At 40.2% G+C, this 26837-nt stretch overlaps 1 protein-coding gene across 3 annotated transcripts in view; it reads right to left on the bottom strand.

Annotated features, from left to right (window-relative positions):
• Positions 1-1283: 1283 nt before the first annotated feature.
• Positions 1284-26837, bottom strand: part of col23a1b (collagen type XXIII alpha 1 chain b) — a 102209-nt gene continuing 76655 nt past the window's right edge. Inside the window, exons 4-29 of one of the 3 annotated variants that reach the window (XM_079835571.1) lie at positions 22298-22324; positions 18589-18615; positions 18396-18422; positions 14317-14343; positions 14158-14184; positions 11172-11231; positions 10207-10314; positions 7496-7522; positions 7346-7372; positions 7072-7125; positions 6916-6978; positions 6738-6773; positions 6566-6640; positions 6436-6471; positions 6302-6346; positions 4963-5043; positions 4829-4882; positions 4692-4739; positions 4590-4616; positions 4421-4489; positions 4262-4324; positions 4140-4166; positions 4007-4060; positions 3751-3837; positions 2736-2774; positions 1284-2599 (exon numbers count right to left, since the gene is read on the bottom strand). In XM_079835571.1, coding sequence (XP_079691697.1) covers positions 2597-2599; positions 2736-2774; positions 3751-3837; positions 4007-4060; positions 4140-4166; positions 4262-4324; positions 4421-4489; positions 4590-4616; positions 4692-4739; positions 4829-4882; positions 4963-5043; positions 6302-6346; positions 6436-6471; positions 6566-6640; positions 6738-6773; positions 6916-6978; positions 7072-7125; positions 7346-7372; positions 7496-7522; positions 10207-10314; positions 11172-11231; positions 14158-14184; positions 14317-14343; positions 18396-18422; positions 18589-18603 — 1179 coding nt within the window. In that variant the 5' untranslated portion in view covers positions 18604-18615; positions 22298-22324 and the 3' untranslated portion in view covers positions 1284-2596. Of the gene's footprint in view, positions 2775-3750; positions 3838-4006; positions 4061-4139; positions 4167-4261; positions 4325-4420; positions 4490-4589; positions 4617-4691; positions 4740-4828; positions 4883-4962; positions 5044-6301; positions 6347-6435; positions 6472-6565; positions 6641-6737; positions 6774-6915; positions 6979-7071; positions 7126-7345; positions 7373-7495; positions 7523-10206; positions 10315-11171; positions 11232-14157; positions 14185-14316; positions 14344-18395; positions 18423-18588; positions 18616-22297; positions 22325-26837 lie in introns of all 3 variants that reach the window. The other 2 variants (XM_079835572.1, XM_079835570.1) reach the window with 2 other exon arrangements.

Here is a 26837-nt window from a genome sequence, read left to right as displayed (position 1 = left end):
CAGAAGCTGTTTACGGGCCACAACCTGTAAGTCTGATTTATTTTTCATCGATGTGTTTTCCTGTAATAGGTTGTAGCAAGGAAGTAAACAGATGACAACGCTGTTCTGCAAACCAGTCTGTTAAATGCTCATTCATACTTAACGATATCCGACGAACATCTAACTTTACAAACATTAACGTTAAAATCTCAACAGCGAACCTGGCATTAGTGTAAATGATTCTTTGATTAGAGCTTTTATGTGTTGTTTATCTTCAGGCATGCTAAACATGGTTCTGTGTGTGATTTGGCTAACTTACTAAAGTCAGTGCTTAGTGTTCGTTTTGGGTTAACGTTAGTTCTTGCGACAGATATTTGGCTATAATCGTTCTAAAAATACAAAAGTAACAGTGCCATTCAGTAGCAATCATTATTGTCCGCAGTCTTTACTCTTGAGGAATGAACAGGTTCTGCTCGATCATCTTCACTCAAATGTTCTGGGTCTGATTCGGGCTCATATGGTTTTATTGACGCCGTTGTTTCTAATACTGAACAGCCTCCGGTAAGGGGCGTGACGTTTCCGACGTGCACTGCGGTTAGCGAATCACAACACACTGGGCCAGCTAACCAATCAGAGCCCACTGCGTATTTTTGAGGGACTGGCTTCATACAACCCGGAAAGCATCAGACCGTTTTACAAGGAGGGACAGAGCAGTGTAGAATAAAGGTCAAATATATGACAAATAAGGCAATTTTTTTTAAAACGAAGCATGAACACATGTTACAGTGCACCCCACAAACACAGCCAAGCCTTCAAAAGAATGTGTTTTACCACCCCTTTAAGTGCAATGTGAGTGCAGGCCAGGGGTAGGGGTGACAATTGCACCAGGGCATGGTACAAGGCAACTGTGCCTAGTGTGAGTTAGGAATGTCTCGATACCAAAATTCCATTAGTCGGTACCAATACCATTACAATTTTACAGTTCTCTGCACCAATTTCGGTACCACAGTAAAATCAGTTCGCACTGTGTCACGCTGCACGGCGTTCCAAACATTGTTTAAGCGACATATATACCGGTATTGCGGTCAGTGCCGCCGCTCCCACCACGCACATCATTATATGATGAGGAAATTTTATGGACTGTGTCCATGTGAGGTAAGTAGTGTAAACATTAGAGATAAAATAGGATGAAGTTAGGAGAAAATTATCAATTTATAGAGGTGCCGATGTAAAACATACAGATAAATAGAGTGGAGTTATATTGAAAACGCACACAAGCATGCATGTTATTATGTTTTATTATTATGATGCTAATGTAAAACACACACACACACACACACAGTCAGTGTTCAATAAAAAGCTTTCATAATGTTACATCTCACCCCAGAGTATGTTACAACTAACCCGGACTATGGGGTGAATTGTAACATTTCACTCCTCGTGTTTGAAACTAAACCATGCATTTTCTGTTTGTGCTGCAAAGGAAAAAAGCTGTCATTTAATAGCAGAAACTTGTATTTAGTTTGAATCATATTTTGATATCATATCCCCAGCCTCCCCCTAATGTATTTTTCTCCTCCAAACTTCTCTCCCTCGAATTAAAGAAAAAAGAAAAATTAAACAGAATGAGGGAAAAACAATTGATCACAAAACAATGCACAGTACAAAGTTATTCACACTATAAGTCTTTAAATGTAAAAATGATCCATTTTATTTACACAAACTTCATATAATGCTCGTTTAGGATGCAAACAACCCCTCACAAAAACAGTGAATAAAAGACTAAAAGTAGTTTTATTCAGTGAGGCTTCTTATAAACAGACAACAACTTCTACATGATATCAGTAATTATACTTTCCCCCCCACCACTCCGCTGGTGTATTTTAGTGAACAATGGAACAAAAGATAGTATGCTGTTTTTCCTATTGACCAAGTGAAAAAAGTTTCCTGAGTACAGATTTGTCCATATGTACACCAGTACAAATCCAGTGCAATGTCCGCATCACGTTCCTCCCTGTAGTACAGGCGAGCCCTTTCATTTGAAACATCCAGTTGAACTTTGGCAAAGCATTCTCACTCCATGTAGCCCATTCAATGTCCTTTAGGCATGAGACGATTGCTTGGCCATGCCGCCCTCCCCGGAAGCCTCTTTCTTTCAAAGCAAATATTTAACGAAGAATGGATGGGGTCGGTTCAAATGGCACCCAGAGAAGTAAGACAGCCAGTGAAGAACATGATTTGAAGTCATATATGTAGATGCATTGGTCAGTCTGTTAGAAAGTTCAGGGTTATATTGGTTTAGGACCCATTCTCTCCTCAAGGACATCAGCAGCATTCTCTGTGCATCCACAAGCATTGAGTTCACATCTCTTCTCAAAATCAGTACAGTCTCAGCACCTACTCTCTTCATTGCTTTTCTACACTTGTTATTGTGGCAGTGGAGACCCCCTCTTGTGTTAATGCAGAGATACAGACATTATTTTTGCAGGGGCTCCTGTATGAAAACCCAATTTATTAAATAAAAGATTACTAAAAAAAAAAAACCAGGAGAAAAAAAGCAAATGTTACTTGCAAAATATATATCAATATGTACAAATTCCATGCTCCAGGTTAGTCATTACTGCAAGAGAGCAATAGGAGAAAACTGTTAGGAGACACAAGAAGCAGTCATAATGCAATGTCCTCATTTTTATGGCAAGGATGTTGGGAAAACTAGCAGGACTCATAGATTCCCCACATGACATATATAATTATACCTTATGCCAGCATCCTGGTATGGGCAGTCCATCTCGCCCCTGTCAATAAAGAAGAAAAGGAAATCAATGATTTGTTTCGAAGTTCTTACTGATGGGGCGGGAAGGAATGGGGAATCACATATGAAGCCTGCCACCAATGATTATGTGAGACTAAAGGAAGCACACTAACCAACAGAGGAACACATTTGGTAGTGAATCTGAATGTGAAACGCAGCACATCATGCTTACATCATCACTACAGCTCAGATAGACAAAATCATAAACCCAGGGGGGTGCAGTATATGTCTCTCATGTGATCTATATCTCACAGGGCAAGGCATAGATTAGATAAACACTTACACTGGAGTTAGAATTAGGGATCAGATAGGATGGTCAACTAGTTGTCCATGAACCAGCTAGCCTGTAATTAGTGAGGGTGATAAATCCAATTTATCTCGATTTTATTGTAGCTTTATTTTTAATATTTAGGACAAAGTGTTAACAGAGGTGAATAAATTGTCAATGTTTTGAGAGTGCTTCCTTGACAGGCACTGAGTGGAATACTGTTCAAATACTCAACATGGTTGTTGATTTTGAATGTGCAGTTTTGCATGCCCTTTGTTAGAATTCAATTCTGTATGAGGCAAAACTTTGCCTTGCAAATTTAGAGATTATAAGAACACTTTTGATGAAGTAGTTCAGAAGCTCTGGTCTATGCCAAGCCATCTGAATCAGATCACATGGTGGTGGACAGAGGAACCCACAGCACCAGGATGGAAACATCAAATGATGTGGGCACAAACACAAGATAAAAATACTGTACCAAAGGGCAGGGGGCATCCGATGGAGCCCTTGCCTCCCCACCATGTTCTCAAACCCCATTGGTGTCCTGTCAGTAAAACCCATTCATGTCAAATCCTAGCTGTAGTAAACTCATGCACACAGAGCTGAATTTGCCTTTCACTTGCATTAAAGAGACAGAAAAGAACATTGCATTTATTTTTCCAAACAACATAAACAGGGTTTCATGACATACCACAGGACAAGGCTGATCAAGCCCTGGAGGTCCCTGCTCTCCTTTCTGTCCTTTCAGACCTTTCTTTCCTATTGAGCCTCTTTCACCCTGTGAGGAGACATGAAGAAGGGCACCGAGGAGAGATATGGTTAAAAAAAAAGGAAATACTTTTACATAAAGAACAGCATGCAAAAGACTTCAGATTTGATTTTATAACAATATACAGTTTTACCCACATACAAACAGTAATTAAAAATAAAGCATTTGTTTCTCTAACCTTCTCTCCCCTGTCTCCTCTGTCCCCCTTCTCTCCTTGAAGCCCTGGGAAACCCTGTCACAGGAGAGCCATGTTCAGTAAGAAATTACTTCATATACTCAAGTGTTTAACCAATAGTACAATAATCTCTTACATCTAATCCTGGTTCACCTTGTTTTCCCTTGAAAACAAACCACAGTGAGAGAAGAATTTGTGTTATTTGTAGTATTTTTATACTTTTTTTGTCTCGTCTTTTTAAAGTGTACAAACACTGACCTTTTCACCTTTTGCACCTGGCAGGCCTACCAAGCCATTAGACCCTGGAAAGCCTTGAAGACCCTAAGCACAACCAGCACAATTGTATCTGTCCAGGCTTTTCACATCAATACGAGTCTTGGAGTGGTTTCTGCATATTGGTTTTGTAACAAAACTTACCCGTTGCCCAGATTGACCTCTCTCTCCAGCGTCCCCCTTTTCTCCTTTAACTGCCTCACCAGGCTCTCCCTGTGTTACATTATACATTTTTGTTAAACATTTAAGTTGGCATGACCACAAAATGCACCAGAAAGGGTTTTTCCTTTTCAACAGTACTTCATAGTCTCACCTTGAGTCCCGGCAATCCATGATATCCCTGGAAGAAAGTAAATGGTTAGTTAGCCTTCCTTAACAAAATACTTCTGAACTAGTTGTAAACCGTATTCCTTACAGAAGGCCCAGGGGGTCCAGGAGGACCAGGCAAAGAGATAATCTGGGCCTACAAGAGAGTTATCAAGATCAGTCCATTCAAATATATCAGGATTAGGTTCTTCATATTGTAAAATGTAGAGTGTGCGTTAAACTCACCAAATTGTCCTCGAGCCTAGAGTCTCCTTTATCTCCTTTTTGCCCTTCTGCCCCCTAAAACACCAAGATACAATAACATAATCCTTGCAGTAAACATCAGTAAACATAACATGTTATATGTTGTAAATACTCACTGAAGGCCCTGTTAGCCCAATATCCCCCCTTTCTCCTTTTGTTCCAGGCTCTCCTGCATCACCTCTCTCTCCCTTATGGCCCTTGATGAGACATCACACTATGTAATGCAGTATACTTGACTATAAAGCCGGGTTCACACTGTATGATTTTGGCCATGATTTGGCTGTCTGAGACAAATTTTGTGAATCCTAAAAGATTCCTCGGATCCTAGGTCAATATCTGAAGTCTTTGATCGTTAGTTTGACATGTTCACCGACAGCTGATTAAAGGTAAGGTTGTTTTATTTTTGTTATACTGGTTGAAACTCTCTTCACCTCCTAATAGCAATCAATAGAAGTGGTCTAAATACTAAAACATGTACATATATCATTATGGAAATCTCAGGAGCAAAACTTTTTTTAATCCGATCACTGCATTCACGATGTCCTACCTGCCTGTCAACATATGTATTTCCATACCTCAGCGCACCTGCTCATGCAAATATCACGTCAATGGTGCGTTCCCTAAGGCTATGCAGAGTTGTAGACAGACAGTCCCAGAGCTTTGGAGATGCTCTGTTGGGAGGGTGGGATCTGGTGATCTAATGCTTTCAAAGCTAATTTGCTATTGCTAGCCATTCCGAAAATTGCATACCCTTAATGACCATTATGCTCAAATTTTACCTCAGACGAAATTCTGGCAGTGTGTCAGAAGATATGACTCGCAGTCCTATATTGTGACCTCCTACCACAACCATCAAATCAAAAACTAATAGGTATGCCAAACTTTATGATGCAATTAGTGAGGCAACAACAAACCACCCCTTGCTCCACACACATTGCCTTTGTTTTCCCCCAGGTTTCTTTTCAAGAAAATGCAGCACAGTCACTAAACGTGTCATGGATTGATGTAAAACTCTAGACGAATCTTTGTGTGCATCCGTTTTTAGCACATCTTGACTGCTGTACAGGACTGAGATCCACTGTGTGACATTGCTTTAAGGAACACGCCGACTTTTTGGGACTTCAGCTTATTCACCGTAACCCCCAGAGTTATTTTGTCACTTATTGAGCAGTAGGCTAGATGGAGCCATTTACCTCCAGTCTTTGTGCGAAGCTAGGCTAGCGGTGTGTGCGTCAGACAGAGTTATGGCACACACGGAGATGGGAATGGTATTAATGGACTTCTCTAACTCTGGGGGATACGGCCAATAAGCTAAAGTCCTAAAAAGTCGGCGTGTTCCTTTAAGTTACAACTGGGATCATGTTCGTACAGTCTGACAAGCAACAGTCGTAAAGGACTATAGTAAATCGTACAGTGTGCACCCGGCTTAAGTATAATCAGAATGCCTGAACCAACCTGCTTTCCTTCAGGTCCTGGCTCTCCATGCAAGCCCATTTCTCCCTGTTACAAATACATATTTGAAATTAATGTTATAATGTTCCAGCAATGGAAACTGCTGTATGACAATTCAATGAAAATATATCACTCACTTTTGGCCCTTGCTCTCCTGGAGGGCCTGGAGGCCCCTATTGGTACGGGAAAAAAATATTAATACAAAAGACTTGAGGTAACAGAAGGGTCGTCACACAGGATTTGACCTTTTTTCTGACTAAAATGTACCTGCAGTGCTTTGAGTCTAGCAGCCAGATCAGCATTTTCTGTGAAGCCAGTAGCTCCTTTCTCTCCAGGCAAACCCTGAGAGAGAGAAGGTTGGAAATTGCCTGTCAAGCATCTGAGGTGTTCAAAGAGAACAGAAATATGTAATGGGGAAAAGACTTTAATAAACACTCACCTGGGGTCCTGGATCCCCAACATCTCCCTTTTCACCCTAAAAGAAAGAGAGGATCATGATCACTGTATTATTTAATATCTGCATTTACCCAATAAACTGACCTAAATGCAACTATATCTCATAAACACAACAACTGCATCTACTTTTACAATTACTATCTTCTCAACAGACAGCTCACCTTCATGCCAGGGGATCCATCAATCCCTTTCCCCCCCTCAGTACCTGGAGCACCCTGATCCCCCTATACACAAAAACAATGCCTGCATGAAATTATGGTTGTCTTTGTGTGCATGAGAAAAGAAGAAGAAAAAGGTGGAGGGGGTGAAAATCTAACCTTTGGCCCTAAAGGGCCCTGTGGTCCAGGCATGCCGTTGACACCATTTGTACCCTTAATGAGAAAACAATTGATATTGATTTTGTAATCAAATATTGTATCTGTTCTGCTTTGTAATTGTGCTATAAGTCTTCAAAATAAATGCCACTTGGTTTGATTATTTTTATATTATTGCAGCATTCATATTTAATTGTGGCTGAAGTGTCCAAATCATTTAGGGACCACTGCATATGATTCACATATGTTTGTAGACACACACACACAGGCATATTACCTGCATGCCAGGTGGCCCTCTTGGTCCCTGTAGGGGAAAAATGTATATTACATAAGTCAGTATGTCATTAAGATATTATAAGTCACTCATTAATTTAGATTTAAGATTAAATGTGAGTTTATATAAGTAAACACAAATATACATTTCTACCTCATTTCCATCTTTTCCAGGAGGACCCTGTTAATTAGAAAGCAAACACAAGGAATGAGTCATTTTTAAAGAAACAGGCATAGGCTTGCTCTGTTGACTGTCCACTAGATGTCAGGCCGCGTTAGAACATAGTACAACTACTTTAATGATTTATTTTCAATCATATCCTGTGAACAAAAAAGTGAAGATGATCCAAATGTGTGCACATTTTTCGATACAGACAGCAGCTCTGAAGTGCGGCAGGTTCTTTCTCTAAACAGAGACAGGGTTATTCAGCCAATAAGCTGAATAATTATTCAATAATAATCATTTTGGAACCCACCAAAACAACAGTCACAGCGGCCATTTAAACATCTATTTCAGACATTTCTGGCAGACATCCTGTAAGCTTCCAAGGACATATTCAAGCCACCTAGGGATTCAAAAAACACCTGCCTAAAGTCAGATTTGTAAGACATGTATTCCTATAGGCACTCAATACCAGTAAGCAATTTTGCATTTAAAAGACATCTAATAGCCATCCAAACACAGTCCTGATGTCTAGGCTAAAACAAGGCAATATTTGGTCAGTGTTATGTAATTTGGTCAATGTAATAGACGGTCAATGTAATAGATGTCTAACCATAGCCCAAGAATAGACTGGTCACCTAGAACATGAATGTGTCAAAGAAATGAAACCTAACACCTTGTAAGCACTGTTGACTTTGCTTATATGATGGAATATCATATGTAAGTTATTTTGACAAAAACGACATGTAACCAAATTCAAGGTTTGTGGCAAGCAGCGAGGCCGAGGGATCGTGAGAGCGGGACGTGTTTCACGGAGGAGCTCGGTCGCATAAAAGGAGGAGCGACGACAGTGAAGGACGAGAGAGGACCAGGCCTGGATTTTATGTTGTATTTTATTTAAGTTTTGTGATGTGTGTGTGTGCAGCAGTCGTCCGTGAGGGGCTGCCGCTTTTACTTTGTATTTTGTTTGTTTTATTTGAGTAAAAGTTTGTGAACGTTCGCCGGTTCCCGCCTCCTTCTTCCCATGACAACTAACCTCATTACAAGGTTATTTTTTAGCTAGAAGTGGGTTACTCATAGCCAGACTATATCTGGTCTGTAGTTATCCGAGATGGTGAAATGACGGCTATTGCTTGCTGGGTTTGTGCCGCAGTGCAATGTCTGTCATGTTCCCTGGCACATCTGAGAAGGACAAAGGCATGGCATCAGGCCTAATGAGGTGGTTTCACTTAGGCATATAAACACAATTTGAGACACAATAACAGGAAATGGCCTTTGAGCTTCTTGACCCATGAACATCTGCTCCCAATATGAGGCAGAGAGCAGGGTGAGAATTGTTGCCGTTCATCACTGCACTATTCTTTGTTTGGTTTAGATGGTAGTCTGAAAAGGAAACAAAGTGTATAACATATGTTGGGATAAACTGGCTGAGGAAAACAGGACATTTACTACAAATGCAGAAACCATCAGAGTTGCATACTCTGGAGCTGCACATCAATCACCAAGTATCCTACCTCACAGACTGTTATATAATGCATTACTGAGAACAGCATGTTGAGGCTTCATATGATTTACAGGGGTGCTGCTGCACCCCCTGTTTTCACATGATTGTAAATGCAACGCAAATTTTTGCCCAGCCAACATTTAATTGTCCGCGGGTTCCATAATGGCCCCATGTTAATTACCCATGCAGGATTGCACCTGGCACTAGGTGGGACCCAAGTGGGCAACATGCACAAGACCCATCTCGGTCCCAGCTTTAAACCAGACAACATTTGTATGTGGGGCCCATGTGGGTTTGAAATGGGCTGAAAATTGTTTAAACAAGTTTTCTCACGATACACTTGTTGTGCTTTTTGGAGTTTTGATGTGGGGGGACGTGTACTCCGGAAATAAAATGGCATTTGGGGGGTAAAATTTGTGTTATTTTGGCAGGGCTGCCTGCTAAAATTCGCATTCCTGGGTCTGTATATCACATAATTGGGGTCGCTTCTACCCGCGGACATGGAAAAACCTGCAACTTGGCAACACGTGTTGAGTTCTGTTGAGTTGAGTTCTGTTGACATTTGACAACTAACATTTTGCGTCACTCCATTGCTCTGATTGGTTGTAGGTCTATCCAATTGAGGTCTTTCCTGGTTCGGTTGAAACACGCCCCATAATCACAGCCCAACGGAGCAGTATCAGACTCAAATTCTGACTAGAATTGAGTATGACGACGTCAGGCTAATAGTGTGCCAAAGATAAAGTGCCAATTGTGTGGAACCCACCGCAAACACTGGGCCAATATCCATTCAACAATGGCCCAACATTGGTTGACAGCTGACCACTGGCTTGGTGTGTCACAGCATTTACACAATGTAAACCACTTGGCAATGCACTAAACCCTAGTCAGAACACTTTAGCAACCATTGCATTTGAATCATATTCTACAGCTACCTGTCCTACACAATATGCGCATATTTTAAACCAAGTTGATTTGGGAGCATCTGCCAAGAACGCAAGTGTAGAAGGAAATGCAGTATGTCTGAACCCAACACTGAGCACAGGGTTCAGCTCAGTGAGAAGCTGCACCTGGTCTTCTGAGCAGGGGTCGTCAGCACAGTGTGACTCATATATGAGTCACAACAGCTGTAGAATGAGTGAGCCCAGTAAAGACACAGGCACAAGAGACCACGAGAGATAGAAAGCGAGTGTCTCACCGGCTCTCCTGGGTGGCCCTGTGGCCCATCTCTGCCTGTGTTTCCTGGAGGCCCTCTGGGACCAGGTGTTCCTGGGGGACCTGGGGGCCCAGCCTGACCTTGATCACCCTACAGAAAGAGAGCGAACAAGTATTTTTGAATATTGTCTTTGAAAAGAGCTTTGTTGTTGCTTCTGATCTACATAGTCTTAAGGTTACTCAAATAGGTTCTTTACTTAGCATGCATACTAATCATGTTTCATATTCACTTCATCTCATATAAGCAATGATGAAACCGACAGTTTGGTTTCGGTATTCAGATGCAGCATGTAAAATGTTTCCGGGGCCAAAGCTTCAAAGAGCTATCTATAAAGAAATGTCTTTGGTTCCTTGTTTAACATACTAAGATAATGCAAAACACTTCTACTGCCAAATAAAAGGGCAAAAAGCTATCTTGGCTTGATTATTTGCTGTGGTCTAGCAAACATGTTTTCGTCACTATTGTCAATAAACACAACAATTACCCTCTCTTTGAAATTCAAAACAGGAATGCAACACAACATTGTAAACTGCCAGATTTGCTAATTGAGGACAAGGGCACACAGAAGAAATGGAGAAAACGAGAAAAGCAGCAAGGCATGCACAAGTCTGGCTCTACCTTTAGAAGGCGCCTGTGAAATGTGTGATGGTCAGCTGTAGCCGAGAGAAAGCCATGCTCATTGTGAGGGAAGACCATCTGACGGCAGCGGACGGATAATAAGAAAGATGGACAGAGTGCATAAGAAACAAAGCAGGGATGCCAGTAATCACAGCTGGAGAAACAGATATTCAGCCTGCACAGTCTTCTCTCAGCACAAGGGTTGTGGGAACAAAGGAGAAGTGGAAAAAAGAGTGAAACAGAGTAAGGTATGAAGGCACAGATGTTTGCGAACATGGATGGCCACATGTGTCAGGAGATGCAGGGATGATAGGCTGAGAGGGACAAACCTTAACCGTGAGAATCTGATTACTGAGCAGGCCTGCAGAGGCAGCGTAGGCCGGTGGTCCCTGGGAGGTCAGAGGTCATTTAGAAGAAAACGGAGGCAGGAAATTATGTAAGGGGGAAAGAGGAGATGATTCGGAGAATGACACTGTTAGGATACATATAATGGAGGGCTCTCACATCTCACATTGTATTTCTGAGCTTCAACTTGAAACTGAATCCTGTGTGAGTTATTCTGGCTATTCTTCTTCTGTTTTAAGAAACCAAGCCCATACACCTTCTGGATATGATTAACTTTCAATGAGTGCACATGGTGATGAGGTTTATGTTTAGAGTTGCGGTTAGATAGGTCTGCAATGCATTCACGAAGAAAGGCTACTTTTTCCCTGGAGAAACTTTTTTCATGATTTTCCTTTCTCGCAGAGTGTCAAGGATTTTTCTGTGTATTAAAACACTCTGCAGGAACTGTACTGAAAGGGTCTAGAGAACAACCACAGTGTGCTTAGATTTCTGCATTGTCAGCAGAAAACCATGATGCTAAGGTGATTTGCATGGTTTCTATTGCTATATATTGCTATGCAGTTTCTAAGTAGTTTATAGTTTGTTGCTTGGCTGTTCTGGGGTGTTTCCCAAAAGCATTGTTAGCCAACTATGGTCACAAGTTCTGTCGTTATCAGCATAGTTCAACGAGTCTGTGTTTCCCGAAAACCATAGTTCCAGCGAACATTCGCAAACAGCATCGCAAAGTTGTGTGGTCTGAACGACAGCTCTCAAACTGTGGTTAGAAGCATAGGGCCAGATTTACTAAACAGGGCAAATTAGCCTGAGAGCGCAATTCCATAAATACGCCGATGGGAGAGGACAGTTCTGCGTGTGATCATTTCCATAATGACCAACGCAATCTCCCCGTTAGCATCTGGTTTAAGTAAATAATAGCCTGGCTCCGCCCTCCTATGTACTTCCGCCCAATTTTCATTTTCCTTCAGTACTCCGTCTGGGCCTGCGGTATAGTCTTATGTTTTCTCCAAGCACATTTTTACCAGTCCAATCAGCGAACAGAGGACGTGGCTGAGAACGATGACGTTGATGTTGTGCGCTAGTTTGAGTTGTAGTTCAGTAATGTTGGCGAAGAAAAATGGGAGCGAAGCCATTCATTCCGTTGTGGCACTGCTGCCGAATATCCAGAAGTTAAAGCCGGAGCAAGAACAATCTTTGCTGAGTTTTGTTGGTGGCCATGATGTTGTGTCCCGGGAAAAGTTTGATTTTCCAGCTCGCTCCGTTAGTGGTGAAGGAGTTGGCTGAAGCCCCGGTAATTGTTTCTCGTGCGGTTGGAAGGTATTGTCATCATTTACAGGGGCAAGTCAGTCTCCCAACACCCACGTAAAAATCCCCGGCCGAATTACCTACTGCTTTAGACAAACACCCCGGTCGTGTGGTAATTTAATTGCTGTCCAAATCCACATCTCTGAGTTTACAAGAATATATAACTTCAAAATTCACTGTTTATATCCTTTTTGACCACTGCAGAGCACCGTACGGCTGCGCTTTGCTATAATTTGGATGCATTTCTAGACTTCATTTCTTTAAATGCTCTTGTATTTTCAAGAGCAATATATTTCATCACGCAATGAAAAGCACGTAAACATTTGAATTGGGTCGTTATTTACGGCAGCATTTATTCTTATCATACCAAGCATATGATATTTTATCATAGTACTCCACTGTGAATAAATCATAATCCTGTACATTTATTTTTTCGGACTTCCATTTGAGAAATAAAGGCGAACATTACATCTTAATTACATTGTTGTATGGGAAACGCACCCGAGGGCAGTGTTTTGAGGGATATTCTGTGTCGATGCTATGATCTCAATAATCTATAAATCAGTAAGGCCCTCTCTATAAAACTTTTCAGTCTTTTTCCCAGAACTTTCAAATAAGTCTTTGTCAAGTCAACATTCAACGTTTCTCAGACTAACAGACTAACTAACTCTGAATTTCTTTAAATTGCAATTCTGCATCCTGTTTGCTACATCAGTTCAAATTCAGGAACTGAACTGGAATTTAAACAGTATTCTCAGTTCAATTCTGAATGGTGCACAACCCTACATACGACTTTGCAGGACATTCTTCTCAGCTACCTCTGATGACACAAAGACTACTTTGTGAGTCTGATCTGCTTCTTCTGTGTCTGGGCAAAGGGCAAAAGTCACAAGTCAAGAGTAAGCATAAGGTCAACTATCCACCTGCACTACAAACCCAAGTCCTGCCATCTGGAAGGAAACACGGCTTTAATCGACTTCCAGGTCAATGGGCCCTCGTCCCATGAGAGCTTTAATGGATTCCAAGGGTCATACTCCTCCTTCTTAAGTGGAGTTGAAAAAGCTCTAATTTGACTCTTACATCCACAAAAAAAGAGGAACACGGCCCATGGGAGATGCTGTTTTCCTTTTCCTGACGGCTTATGTCACCACCCCAAATGATTTGGTTCATTTTTCTACTGTCAAACTGTGATGGCGTGAAGCAAAAACAATGTAGTGCATACAACACATGTTCTTAACATAAAGAAAGAGAGCAGCCAATGCACATGTTTCTAATTGTGCTGAATGGTCATGAGGTATGGTGGAAAAGAAGCACGGGGAGCCAAATGATTTAAATGATAGCTTGAGTCGATATAGATAGAAAAGTGGTACGATCTTCACTGACGGATTCCTGATTTGTCAAGGCTCACGGTTTTTTCCCTGTGGATGAGGTGAAAACAGGCTTGGTGGAGGCAGACGAACAGTGATTGATCCCATATTGAGGTTGTAATTTGAATTAGTTTAACAGATAAAGATCAGAATGTAAAACTGTAAGCAACCAAGCCTTGCCATCTGAAAGGAAATGGCTTAAATTGACTTCCGGGTCAAGAGGCATCCTCAGATCAGTGCAAACTCAGTAAACTCAGACTTCTGAAGAAACTGAGCAAAAAAAATGAGACGTGACACTCACCCTGGGCCCTATGTCTCCCTGGTCACCCTGTGGAGAGAGCCACAATTAGCACTTAGTTTTTTTCAATCTCAAAATGCTTCAGTTAGAGCAAAACTATCATTGTTATGCTCCATAAATTGTACATTTATCATGCTGGAATGTGTTGTAGGGTGAATATACCTTATCTCCTTTTGGTCCTAGCATTCCCTGGCAAAAGAAGAGAAAGATTCAAAGTGACAGATTAGAAATTGTTCTCAACAACGCAGGACATTTCCATTGCAAACCACAAGTTACAGCACTTACACCTCAGAAAATGACTGTCAGATGTTTTAGCGGTTGAATCTGAGTGTTTGAAAACTACTAGCTAAATGAAGAACAATCATTTATCACAAAATACGAAGAGAGGGATTTAGAAAAGTGAAGATAAAACGACGTTATGACATTCCATTCCTGATGACAGCAAAGATTCCTGCATATAATTTTACATAAGACCTTTTATTTCACGAGTGGACGGCTGGTTTGAGGGAACGGATTATATTATTCTGGTTTTATTCTGCTCAGCGCTCCATGCAGGAAACTTTGCTTAAGACCGCAAAAACAACAAGACACATTCTGATTATCACAGTTCCATCGTGCTCTGTGGTGTTGTGTTCACTGTGGTTCTTCAAGCGCTGTAATTTTGTGTGCCGTTTCATAAGTATGAGCTCCATCTCAGAAAGCAGTGCAGTGGTGTCGTGGTATTATTTAAAGTATGTTAAAAATGAGACTTGTTAACTTGTGGACCATTACAAAACGGTACAGCCGGAATCTTGTGAGAGTTTTTGGCACCTTTGATCTTTTAAAAGCGGACTAGAGTTTTATCATTATATACCAGGATATGCTGTAAATTGGATTGGAGCTTGTTATTGTTGGACCCACTTGACAATTCACTTGATTTCATCCTCTGATGCTATGATTGTGATGGAGAAGCTACATTAGATGATACCGACTTCAACACACACATGGAGAACATTTACATAAGGTTGAGATGTTGTACATCTCTCTTGTTACGTAAAGTGCTTTATGGAGACCCTCTTATTCATGTGTGCTCAGTCAAAAAACCCACCCCTCTTTTCTTTAATCTTCAATGGTCCTTCAAGTAAACACTTGACTAAAGTGCCCTTCTGCTTTTAGCAAGAAAACATCCATCCTCTTGAGTGTGATTTTAAACCAGTGACTCTAAACTTGGACGTAATAGGCGAAAGCTGTTGGTGTTTCGCTGATGTGCTCCACCCAACTTGTGTGCAGTTCTGAGCAATTAATTGCTCCAATGTTTACCCTTCAAATGGGTTTTAAAAGAGGCATTTGGCCACTTCATTTCTCCCACAATGGTGACACTGAGGCCCACCTGGCCTCCCCCATGTAAACACATATATGAGTATAAGAGGAGGACCAGAGACCTGGGTATGGTTGCACCAACCATTCGTAAAGTCTATTAAATTTGTTAAATGAAGTCCACAAGTGGGTTCTTAGTAACTGCTAGTTGGTTTGTAACTAATGCTGTACTTAATGTGGTTGTACCAAGCCAGAACGCTAGTAGGTAAGTCCTCTGTAATGTGTAGTCACAAAATATGACCTTTACTGATCCAATAAGCAGCCTTCAAATTTGTAAAGAGAAGTAGTGTTAAAAAGCCATGCATTTCAGTTTATCTCGTTATGGCTGCTGTCTTTTAGTAATGGCAAAAAATTGCATGTTTTAAATATAATATATGATCATGAAATAAATGAGTGAATTTAGATAGGCAATTAGACTTTGATGGTCCTCTTTAGACATTCCGTTGACTATCAGAAACATTGCACCTACATGTACAGACTTGAATACTCTCAATAAAGTATTAGTTAAGTATTTAAGGGTATAGTTCAGTTCAATGAAAATTAGCCCATGATTTACTCATCCTCAAGTCATCCGGTGTATATGACTTTCTTCTTTCAGATGAAAACATTCAGAGTTATATTAAAAAATGTCCTGTCTAATCCAAGCTTTATAATGGCAGTGAATGGATGTTTCTGTTTTGAAGTCCATAAAAGTGCATCTATCCATCAATAAAAGTGCTCTACATGGCCCGGGAGGTTAATAAAGTCCCTCTGAAGCAAAGCGATGCATTTGTGTAAGGAAAATATACATATTTAAAACTTTACCAACTGTAATCATAAGCTGGAATGCCAGTCTCTCTTTGAACGTGTGTATGACAGTTAGTGGAAGTTAGAGATTATAGTTTGTAAAGAATCAGCCATTTACTGCCATTATAAAGCTTGGAAGAGCCAGGAAATGTTTACTATAACTCTGATTATATTCATCTGAAAGAAGAATGTCATACACGCCTAGGATGAATTGAGGGCTAAATCATCCCAGCAGGCACACAACGTCATAAGACGTTGATATTTGGTTACATTTTGGTTGCGACGTCAGGTGACCAAAATTCAACGTCTAATGCCAACGTTAATTTGACGTCCAATACCAACGTCAGCTGATGTTGATATTTAGTTTTGGTTGTGTTGTAAAATAACTGAAATCCAACATCGAGCCAACGTCTCAGGCCAACATCATATTGACGTCAGATTCTAACATCATTAGATGTTGATCATTTGTTGGTTTTAGGTTGTGGTATTAACTAACCAAAATCTAACATCGAGCCAACGTCTCAAGCCAACATCATATTGACGTCAGATTCTAACATCTTTAAATGTTGATCATTTGTTGGTTTTAGGTTGTGGTATTAACTAACCAAAATCTAACGTTGAGCCAACGTCTCAGGCCAACATCATATTGACGTCAGATTCTAACATCATTAGATGTTGATCATTTGTTGGTTTTAGGTTGTGGTATTAACTAACCAAAATCTAACATCGAGCCAACGTCTCAAGCCAACATCATATTGACGTCAGATTCTAACATCATTAGATGTTGATCATTTGTTGGTTTTAGGTTGTGGTATTAACTAACCAAAATCTAACGTTGAACCAACGTCTCAAGCCAACATTATATTGACGTCAGATTCTAACATCATTAGATGTTGATCATTTGTTGGTTTTAGGTTGTGGTATTAACTAACCAAAATCTAACGTTGAACCAACGTCTCAAGCCAACATCATATTGACGTCAAATTCTAACATCATTAGATGTTGATCATTTGTTGGTTTTAGGTTGTGGTATTAACTAACCAAAATCTAACGTTGAGCCAACGTCTCAAGCCAACATCATATTGACGTCAGATTCTAACATCATTAGATGTTGATCATTTGTTAGTTTTAGGTTGTGGTATTAACTAAGTGAAAATCGAGTTGACGTCAGAACCCAACGTCAGATAGACGTCAACATCCAACGTTGGACGGACGTTGCAATTTGGTTGAAAATGAAAATCGGGTTGACGTCAGAACCCAACATCGATCTGATATTGTATTCTGATGTCAACCTGATTTTCATTTCCAACCAAAATGCAACGTCTGTCCGACGTTGGGGTCCAACGTCAATCTGATGTCATATTGACGTCCGGTTCCTGCTGGGTATGGGCTAATTTACATTTTTGCATTTTTGGGTGAACTATCCCTTTAATTAACTTTTAGGGGTAGGGTTGGGGTTAGGGTTAGTAGAATAAGGGGTTAAGGTTAGTAAAATAAATTGTACATGTACTTGCAAAGTTACTTACAGTTAGGATGGTGGGACCATCACAATAAAGTGTCAGCAGATATTCAGTAGACAGTCTAGTAATATACTCTAATTAGAATAAGTTGACGTGTAGGTGCAGCATTACTTATAGTCAATAGAATGACTAAAGGTGACCATCAAAATAAAGGGTTTTTAGGAACTGTATCCAAAATGAATGAGTAATAAATACTATTACAACAAACCTGATAATGAAAATTGAAATTGTTCATTAGGCTTTCATAAATTATTTTATAAGTTGGCTTACATTTCTAAGGTTAATATTAGGTAATGCATGAATTGTAACTTAGTACCCATTTGCTCCACAACTTGTTTTAACTTACACACAGCTGGTGCAACTTGAGTAACCTGAGGAATGAGATCTGAATGATTCTTTCCAACATCGCACTCTTATGAATGAGGTGATGGGCTGAAGTTTACCTGTGTTGTACAATCCAGGAGGTGCGACTGGTTTATACCAGATGCTGCTGCGTTAGGAATCTAAGATGTATTGCACACTGGCAACACACAATTTTGCACTCACTTTCAGACTGAAATGATTAAACAAAAAAACTACCTGACTGCCTTTTAGTCCTGGAGGTCCCTATAAGGAAAGAGAAAATAATTTTCTACAGTATTATGAGCAGTGTATGCAATGCAGCAATAAATATACATACCTACATTTAAGTGAATTAAACCAATGATGTTAAAAACTGATCTGATTGATCTGGTTTTAAAAAGTGTACCCTGAGAGAAGATAGTATACTTACAGGCTTACCATCCATACCCAATGGACCCTTAGAGAGACAGAAAAACACTTTGAGTTATTATGGTTATTTCATGGCAATCATAAACTTGTGCATTAGATTTAAATTTTCTCTTTCTTTCATTTCTTCTGTATTGTGACATACACCGATCAGGCATAACAAGTGAAGTGAATAACACTGATTATCTCTTGATCACGGCACCTGTTAGTGGGTGGGATATATTAGGCAGCAAGTGAACATTTTGTCCTCAATGTTGATGTGTTAGAAGCAGGAAAAATGGGCAACCATAAGGAATTGAGCGAGTTTGACAAGGGCCAAATTGTGATGGCTAGACGACAGGGTCAGAGCATCTCCAAACTCCAGCTCTTGTGGGGTGTTCCCGGTCTGCAGTGGTCAGTATCTATCAAAAGTGGTCCAAGGAACAGTGACTAAAACAATGGGCGGCCAAGTCTAATTGATGCACGTGAGGGGCGAAGGCTGGCCCGTTTGTTCCGATCAAACAGACGAGCTACTGTAGCTCAAATTGCTCAAGAAGTTAATGCTGGTTCTGATAGAAAGGTGTCAGAATACACACTGCATCGCAGTTTGTTGCATATGAGGCTGCATAGCCACAGTCCAGTCAGGGTGCCCATGCTGACCCCTGTCCACCACCGAGAGTGCCAACAGTGGGCACATGAGCATCAGAACTGGACCACGGAGCAATGGAAGAAGGTGGCTTGGTCTGATGAATCACGTGGATGGCTGGGTGGGTGTGCGTCCCTTACCTGGGGAACGCATGGCACCAGGATGCACTATGGGAAGAAGGCAAGCCGGCAGAGGCAGTGTGATGCTTTGGGCAATGTCCTGCCAAACTGCCATCCAGCCGTTATCATTCCGTGGAACTGTATTTTTCTCTGGTGGATAATGCGCACTGCCACAAAGCAAAAATGGTTCAGGAATGGTTTGAGGAGCACAACAATGAGTCTGAGGTGTTGACTTGGCCTCCAAATTCCCCAGATCTCAATACAATTGAGCATCTGTGGGATGTGCTGAACAAACAAGTCCGATCCATGGAGGCCCCACCTCGCAACTTACAGGACTTAAATGATCTGCTGCTAACATCTTGATGCCAGATACCACAGCACACCCTCAGGGGTCTAGTGGAGCCCATGCCTAGGCAGGTCAGGGCTGTTTTGGAAGCAAAAGGGGGACCAACACAATATTAGGAATTAGTCATAATATTATGCCTAATAGGTGTATATCGGAGTGAAATGAATTATCAAAAAGAAAAAAAAAGGGGGCATGGACTTTGGTCTTTCAAATCGGTTGTTGATGGGATGGAAGCAGATCTTGATGTGAGCCTGCAGTTGATTGTAAATGTTTGGAAAAGTCCGGTGTGGTGACAAATCAGGTCCTCCTCGAAATCTGACTCTAAGCAATCCCACTAAATCAAATAACTTTGAATAGATATGCTCTTTAGTGCCTGATTACAATTCCTACAAAATCATGTTATGATAAATACTGTTTAAACTACGTTATAATGACCAATAATGTATGTATTAGTAAGCTTACGTACTAGCATAGCATACGGATAGCAGAATTTGCCTAAAAGCTTAGTTTATACACATACCCTACATGTATTCACAATCATCTTTAATTTAATTATATGTTACATTCCCAAATATTTAATTTAAAAAAATTATGTAATGACGTTGTAACATGTACTGTATGTCTTGTATTGGACCTTGTCTTCCTTGACCCAGTTTCTCAGTTTGTTTGATTAGCAGTCCCTATCACTTGTTGTTCAATTAATTAACTCATTAGTTCCCTTTGTTTGCACTGTTTATAAAAACCCTGTGTCCTCACCCATTCTCTGTTCATCCTCATTTGAAAGAGTATTTTTGTTTGTGTTTTCTAATGTCCTTCTCTAAGTTTATCATAAAAGATTGTTCCAGTACATCCTTCGTCATCATGCGCTTTCTTCATTCAACCATTCCGTAAGAGATGTTCAATTATTCACTTAATAGGCTCTTATTACTATTTATTCATTAATAAACCAACTAGTTTATCAAGTAAAAGAAAAGTTTAATTTGTTTTATTAAGCACTACTGTTTAATTAATATTGTTTGTATGTACTTAGTATAATCATTAACTGATAGTTGATGGAGCACGATTTCGAGGGAGGACATGATTTCTCATGACACTGTTATACGTCACTGGAAGAGTGAGTTATGACATTTTGATTAAACATTACGAGGTCAAAAGAGAGAGAGAGAAAAAACATGCATGGATGAATTGTTTAAGAATAAGATCAATTACATGCATTTAGAAAATAGATGAATGGGTGAATTTTAACCTAATTAACATTTTTAATGTGGAAATGACAGTGAAATAATTAGGAAAACTATGAATAAAAGCAATCAAATTTGTCAAATTATAACTGTTACAGCAATTATAACAACTGTTATTAGAGGAAGGAAAAATTGAGTCTATCATCACTGGCTTCAGTAAACTCAGATTAGAGGACGGGAGGTCGCTGTCCACGGCACTGAAGGTGCTGAAAGGGTCTGTGCACAGAGCTCTTTGACCTGGGAATCATACTTAACTAAAAGAAATATGAACACTTTCTGATTGTACCCCTTTAAAGCAAAAATATGTCATGATAAATGTAAAACAAGCTTGATAGCTCTAAATGCAATAGCTATTAAAACAATGTGTCAACATAGCGTTGCATACACAATGTAAAAAACTAAAATAATGATAAACAGATTTCTGCTCATTCCCTCCCTGTGTCTCTTTATTCAGACCAACACAGCCAGGAACCACAGACAATAGAGCTGTCTGTCTTGGTCAAGTAGTGTGCGCTTGTGCTTTCAGAATGGACAACTGACAAGAGAGCATGAAGGGGTTGCACATGCCGGTCTATTCAGCGTGAGCTATAAGAAACGGATGACTTGTGTGGTGATGGTTCTGAGTGCAGTTGGAAATCCGGTAAGGGCCACATGTGGTGCAGTCCTGCACACAGTTCAGTTTGGAGCAGCTCTCTTGTTGTGCTTGGAGAGACTTCACACAGGGCTATATTTCCCAGTTGATCTTTATGCAGAGCGGAGGCTGCCAACGCATGCAACTGATCGCATCTGGATTGCGATGGCCTGTCAGAGAGGCTTCACGCAACTAATACCTCTTTTAAAATTGGAAAGAACAATAGTTCTCTGTTCTGTATAGTGTAGGCGTAGAGGTTAATAACTGTATTTGAGAATAACTATTGTTATATAATAATGACTGTTTTCAAATAAGATTTGATGTGATAAAACTAGCTTATTTGATATTACTAAGTAAATTAGGTTTGAGGTTCATGTTTAATAGTTAGGTTATGCATATAGATGGATTGTAATACATTATATATCCCTACAATTATACCGGTGCCATTATAGTATACAATATATTACTCAAAATGTAAGCACAAAGCAAAGAACGAGCTTCTTGGTGATCATAGAAATAAGAGGTCAGGTCTTATAAGAAAGTTTAAATCCAACCCAAATGGCATCAACAGGTTTATGCGATTTTTAATGTCATTTGATTGACCTTTAAACTCAAATTTTTTTTTAGCAATCATTTCTAATGTGTCCAGCAGGTGGTGCACTGCGACACTTAACACTGCCTATCAGATGAGGTCTGCGTGTGCCTGTGGTTAGAGCAGATGTGATCAGTGTATAACCAGAGTGACAATTACCGGGTAGCCATCTCGTCCTGGAGTGCCCTGTTAAGAGTTATTGAAGAAGAAAAAAAAAAACATTACAATTAAAAACACACATCTGAATGAATGGAAAAAAAAATTAGTTCACATCCCAAACCCCCAAATATGTAAGAACTGACATTGTTAAAGTGCTCCACACTGCATTGTTGTCTTTAACAGTGTGTTTGCAATACTTAAACACTACTTATGTGACAAATAGCTCATAAAAAATGGAACGTGTTTGGGGCAACCATGCATGTTTACGCTCTCTTCTCCTTTATTACTGTGGCTTTGCTCATGTTGAGAAATATGACGCAACCACGGCAATAAAAGTTTGCTGTGCTGCTGTAGTGTTAGTATGATAGGGACGATTGCACACATGCACACTTGAAAACGTACTAGTGTTTACTATGCATTCTGTGCGAAGGCACGAAGAGATTTTTATCAGCTGTTGGATTTTTTAAAGGCACGTCTGGTTATAGGACACAGGCGGTCAGGATGGATGCCAGACAGTGAAAAATAGTGCGATCGATTCTCCTGGAGCATATATCCTCCCTTCACTCTTATCTCACCTCATTTTGCAGTCTATATCAAGGTTGCAAAGCCAACACGGATCATGCCATGCTGTATCTGCCCACCTCCAGACCAACTCACATTAAAGCCTCGGTGATAACGGGGTACTTACTGGAATTCCTGAAACAGAGAAAGACAAACAGTTGGATGTAAGTCACAACAATTTGTTGCTCTGAAGAGTAAGCATCAATTAATGTGTGCAGGACATTAATGCTATAATAAAATATTAATTGTCTCATTTCTGTCGAACATGAAGAAATGCAATTATGTCAATGTGAGTTGCATATCTCTTTAGATGTCAGAATCAGTGAGGTCAGTGTGTGCAAAAAAACACAACACACAATCTGCACACGCAGAAACCTGGTTCTGGCTTATAGGATGGCAGCACAGATATAAATAGACCCTTGTTTCTTTTCCACTTTTGAGCAACTCCAGATTTGGCAAAAGTCTGTGTGTGATTAAAAAAAGTGAATGGGTGGTGGAACAGCTCTGAGCACTGCCTATAGGAAAGAAAAATCAGAAGTGCAGGACTCAACATTAAGAATTTAAATGGGCCAGAAGTTCTGATTTGTACTTGTCCTGCCACCGTATATATGTACTACTCTTAATACTATTTTTTTTTTTTACAGAATTGTAATTTTTGGGTGAACTATCCCTTTAAACTAGCCAAATTCAAAACATTAATGCCCAACTTAATCTCAGATGTGTCCCGTCTTTAGTTTCAGAAGAGGTATAAACAACATCTTAAATCATGCCCAGGTTGCCAAAATACCAAAGTCTGCAATATAAGGACTTAGTTTTCAATATTAACTCAAGCTTTATTCAATAAATTCTTCTAAGACAAAATTTTCAGAGCAGCTCATTTTATAGCTCTGTACTCATGCCGTATGTGAACAGTTGTCTCATTTGTGTCGAGTTTTATTTTTGCAAAGGAATTTTATGAGAAACATCTGAGACGAAGTTGCTACTAAAATGAAACATAGCCGAGAACTCCATTAAGGCATCTGAGCTGTAAAAGAATAACTGCACATGGTGGGAGGTTCCGCGTTACCAGATATTTTGCACTTAGAAGGCCAAAATGTCTACAGAAATACGTGTTTAATGGCGCTCATTCGGTGCAGGCTTAACAGATTTCAACAGTCTGTGAATCTGGAGACTCCTTAATGATTTCAGGCAAGAAAGAAATCCAAAACATTCCAGTAATGTGAAAATGATCCTGGTGTCACATTCGCATTCTTGTGAAATAAGTTCACATTTATGCGGTAGTCTGCAATCTACTATGATTTTGATTTAATGGCGAATCATTTCAGCAATACAACATCATGTGGTATATAGCGGTGAAAGCTGAATCATGCTCTCAATGAAAAATGTGCAGGGTTCGTGAAGAGGTCATGCTCCTGTAGTAACCCTTTATCTGCAGTGTCAAAAGCATCATGGGTTGTTATTTCTTGTGCGGCACATCTTCCCTCGCTTTTGGTCAGCACAGTGAACATAATGCACAAGACAGTCATTGGCATGTCTCTCTGCTCTGAAGCCTGAGGGATGCGATAGTAGGAGTGGAATGTGACACCGAATAGATCCGGAGACACAAACGGTGCTGGGAGGATCCAGATCTGCCCCGGACCGAATCAGAGAGCCAAATAAACAAGCGATAACTCCTACAAATGGCTGCGGTGATAAGAGTGCTTTCAGTCACATGGCCACGCGGGAGATTTGATCCGTCTCTGTCACGGTGAACAGAGGAAAGGAGATTCCCACTGTGTCAAGTTTAGGTCACCCAGAGCCTTGCGGCAAGAGAAGAGCTTTTTATGGACACCAGGCTGTGTGTTTTGGAGGTTGTAAGTCCTTCCATTAACCGCCAAAGTCATCACACTCAGAACAAAGACACAGTTAGCGCATATCTGCTTTGCGATCACTTCCAGGATCCGCATGCTTAGCATTATGTGATGAATTTGGTCCATTAGCACTCGTCTTGCATGATAATTTACATGAACACGACAATAAAACTGAAGATGAACATATTGAGCCTGCCACCGAATATACTGGACCACCAGAGCAGCAGCAGCCCCACGGCAGAGAAAAATATCTCCCTTATTTAATGCCAGCACCCACCTGAGAATTAATCAGAATTGGGCCGTTGCGCTACAAATAAGGTTTACAGATACAGAGCAATCTACTTTATATAGCATACAAGAGACTATAAAAGCTGTTTAATTGACCAGAGCTGTCAGTAAACAGAGCTGCACAATATATTTTGCAAGTGTAAAGGCGGTTTGCAAGACAATTACATGTCCTGAATTCGATTATACTGAATGTTCGTAACTCCAGGTAGGAGCAGAGAAGGACCTCCCAGAAGCAAAGAACTTCAGGAAGCTGTTTTTCTTGGATGGCTATTTATACTTGGCTACTTCATAAAACGAGGCTGATCTGCTAAAGTTCAAACTTAGCATCAGATAGGGAAGAAAGATGATTTAAGTGACTTTGAACATGGCATGGTTTTAGGTATTTTTTAATAACTGCTGATCTACTGGGATTTTTCAAGCACAACCATCTCTAAGCTTTAGAGAGAATGGTTCGAAAAAGAGAAAATATCCAGTGAGCGGCAGTTCTGTTGGTGCCAGAGGTCAGAGGAGAATGCCCATACTGGTTTGAGTTGATAGAAAGGCATCGGTAACTTAGATAATCACTCATTACAACTGAGGTATGTAGAAGAACATCTCTGAACGCACAACACATCGAACCTTGAAGTAGATGGTTGTGGTGATGTAATGTATGGGGGGTATTTTCCTGGCACATTTTGGACCCCCTTGTACCAATTGAGCATGATTTAAGTGCCACAGCCTACATGAGTATTGTTGCTGACCATGTCCATCCCTTTATGAGCACAGTGTCCCAATCTTCTGATTGGTTACTTCCAGCAGGATAATGTGTCATGTCACAAAGCTCAAATCATCTCAAACTTGTTTCTTGAACATGACAATGAATTCAAATTACTCAAATGGCGCCCACAGTCACCAGATCTCAATCCAATAGAGCACCTTTGGAATGTGGTGGAACGGGAGATTCGCATCATGGATGTGCAGCCATGACAAATCTGCAGCAACTGTGTGATGCTATTAAGTCAATATGGGCCAAAATCTCTGAGGAATGTTCTGAAGGCAAAAGGGGATCCAACTGAGTACTAGCAAGTTGTACCTAATAAAGTGGCCGGTGAGTGTATATCTATATGTGTATTGAGTGCTAGGCTGCTCCTAAATTGATTTACTTGATATGTATTTTATGGCTCTATTATCAAGAGAAGGACATTTATACTTCCATAGTACAGAAAGCTGCACAAAGAGTTGCTCTGAAAAATGTATTAGACCACAATTCATTTTCTATGACAGGTTGAAAACTGCTGCAGGTGAGCAATAGAGAAACACTTCTGGGAAAACATTGCTTATTAGCTTATTTCAAGGTCTAAAACCCATTTATATAAGCACAGGGTTTATTTAAAATACTTTAGTGATATTATATACTTTAGTATATATATATATATATATATATATATATATATATATATATATATATATATATATATATATATATATATATATACACTCACCTAAAGGATTATTAGGAACACCATACTAATACTGTGTTTGACCCCCTTTCGCCTTCAGAACTGCCTTAATTCTACGTGGCATTGATTCAACAAGGTGCTGAAAGCATTCTTTAGAAATGTTGGCCCATATTGATAGGATAGCATCTTGCAGTTTATGGAGATTTGTGGGATGCACATCCAGGGCACGAAGCTCCCATTCCACCACATCCCAAAGATGGTCTATTGGGTTGAGATCTTGTGACTGTCATTGTCATGTTCAAGAAACCAATTTGAAATGATTCGAGCTTTGTGACATGGTGCATTATCCTGCTGGAAGTAGCCATCAGAGGATGGGTACATGGTGGTCATAAAGGGATGGAC

This window comes from Gobio gobio, assembly GCF_949357685.1.
Source record: "Gobio gobio genome assembly, chromosome: 14".
Taxonomy (NCBI): Eukaryota; Metazoa; Chordata; class Actinopteri; order Cypriniformes; family Gobionidae; genus Gobio; species Gobio gobio.
This window is presented reverse-complemented; position numbering and strand designations above follow the sequence as displayed.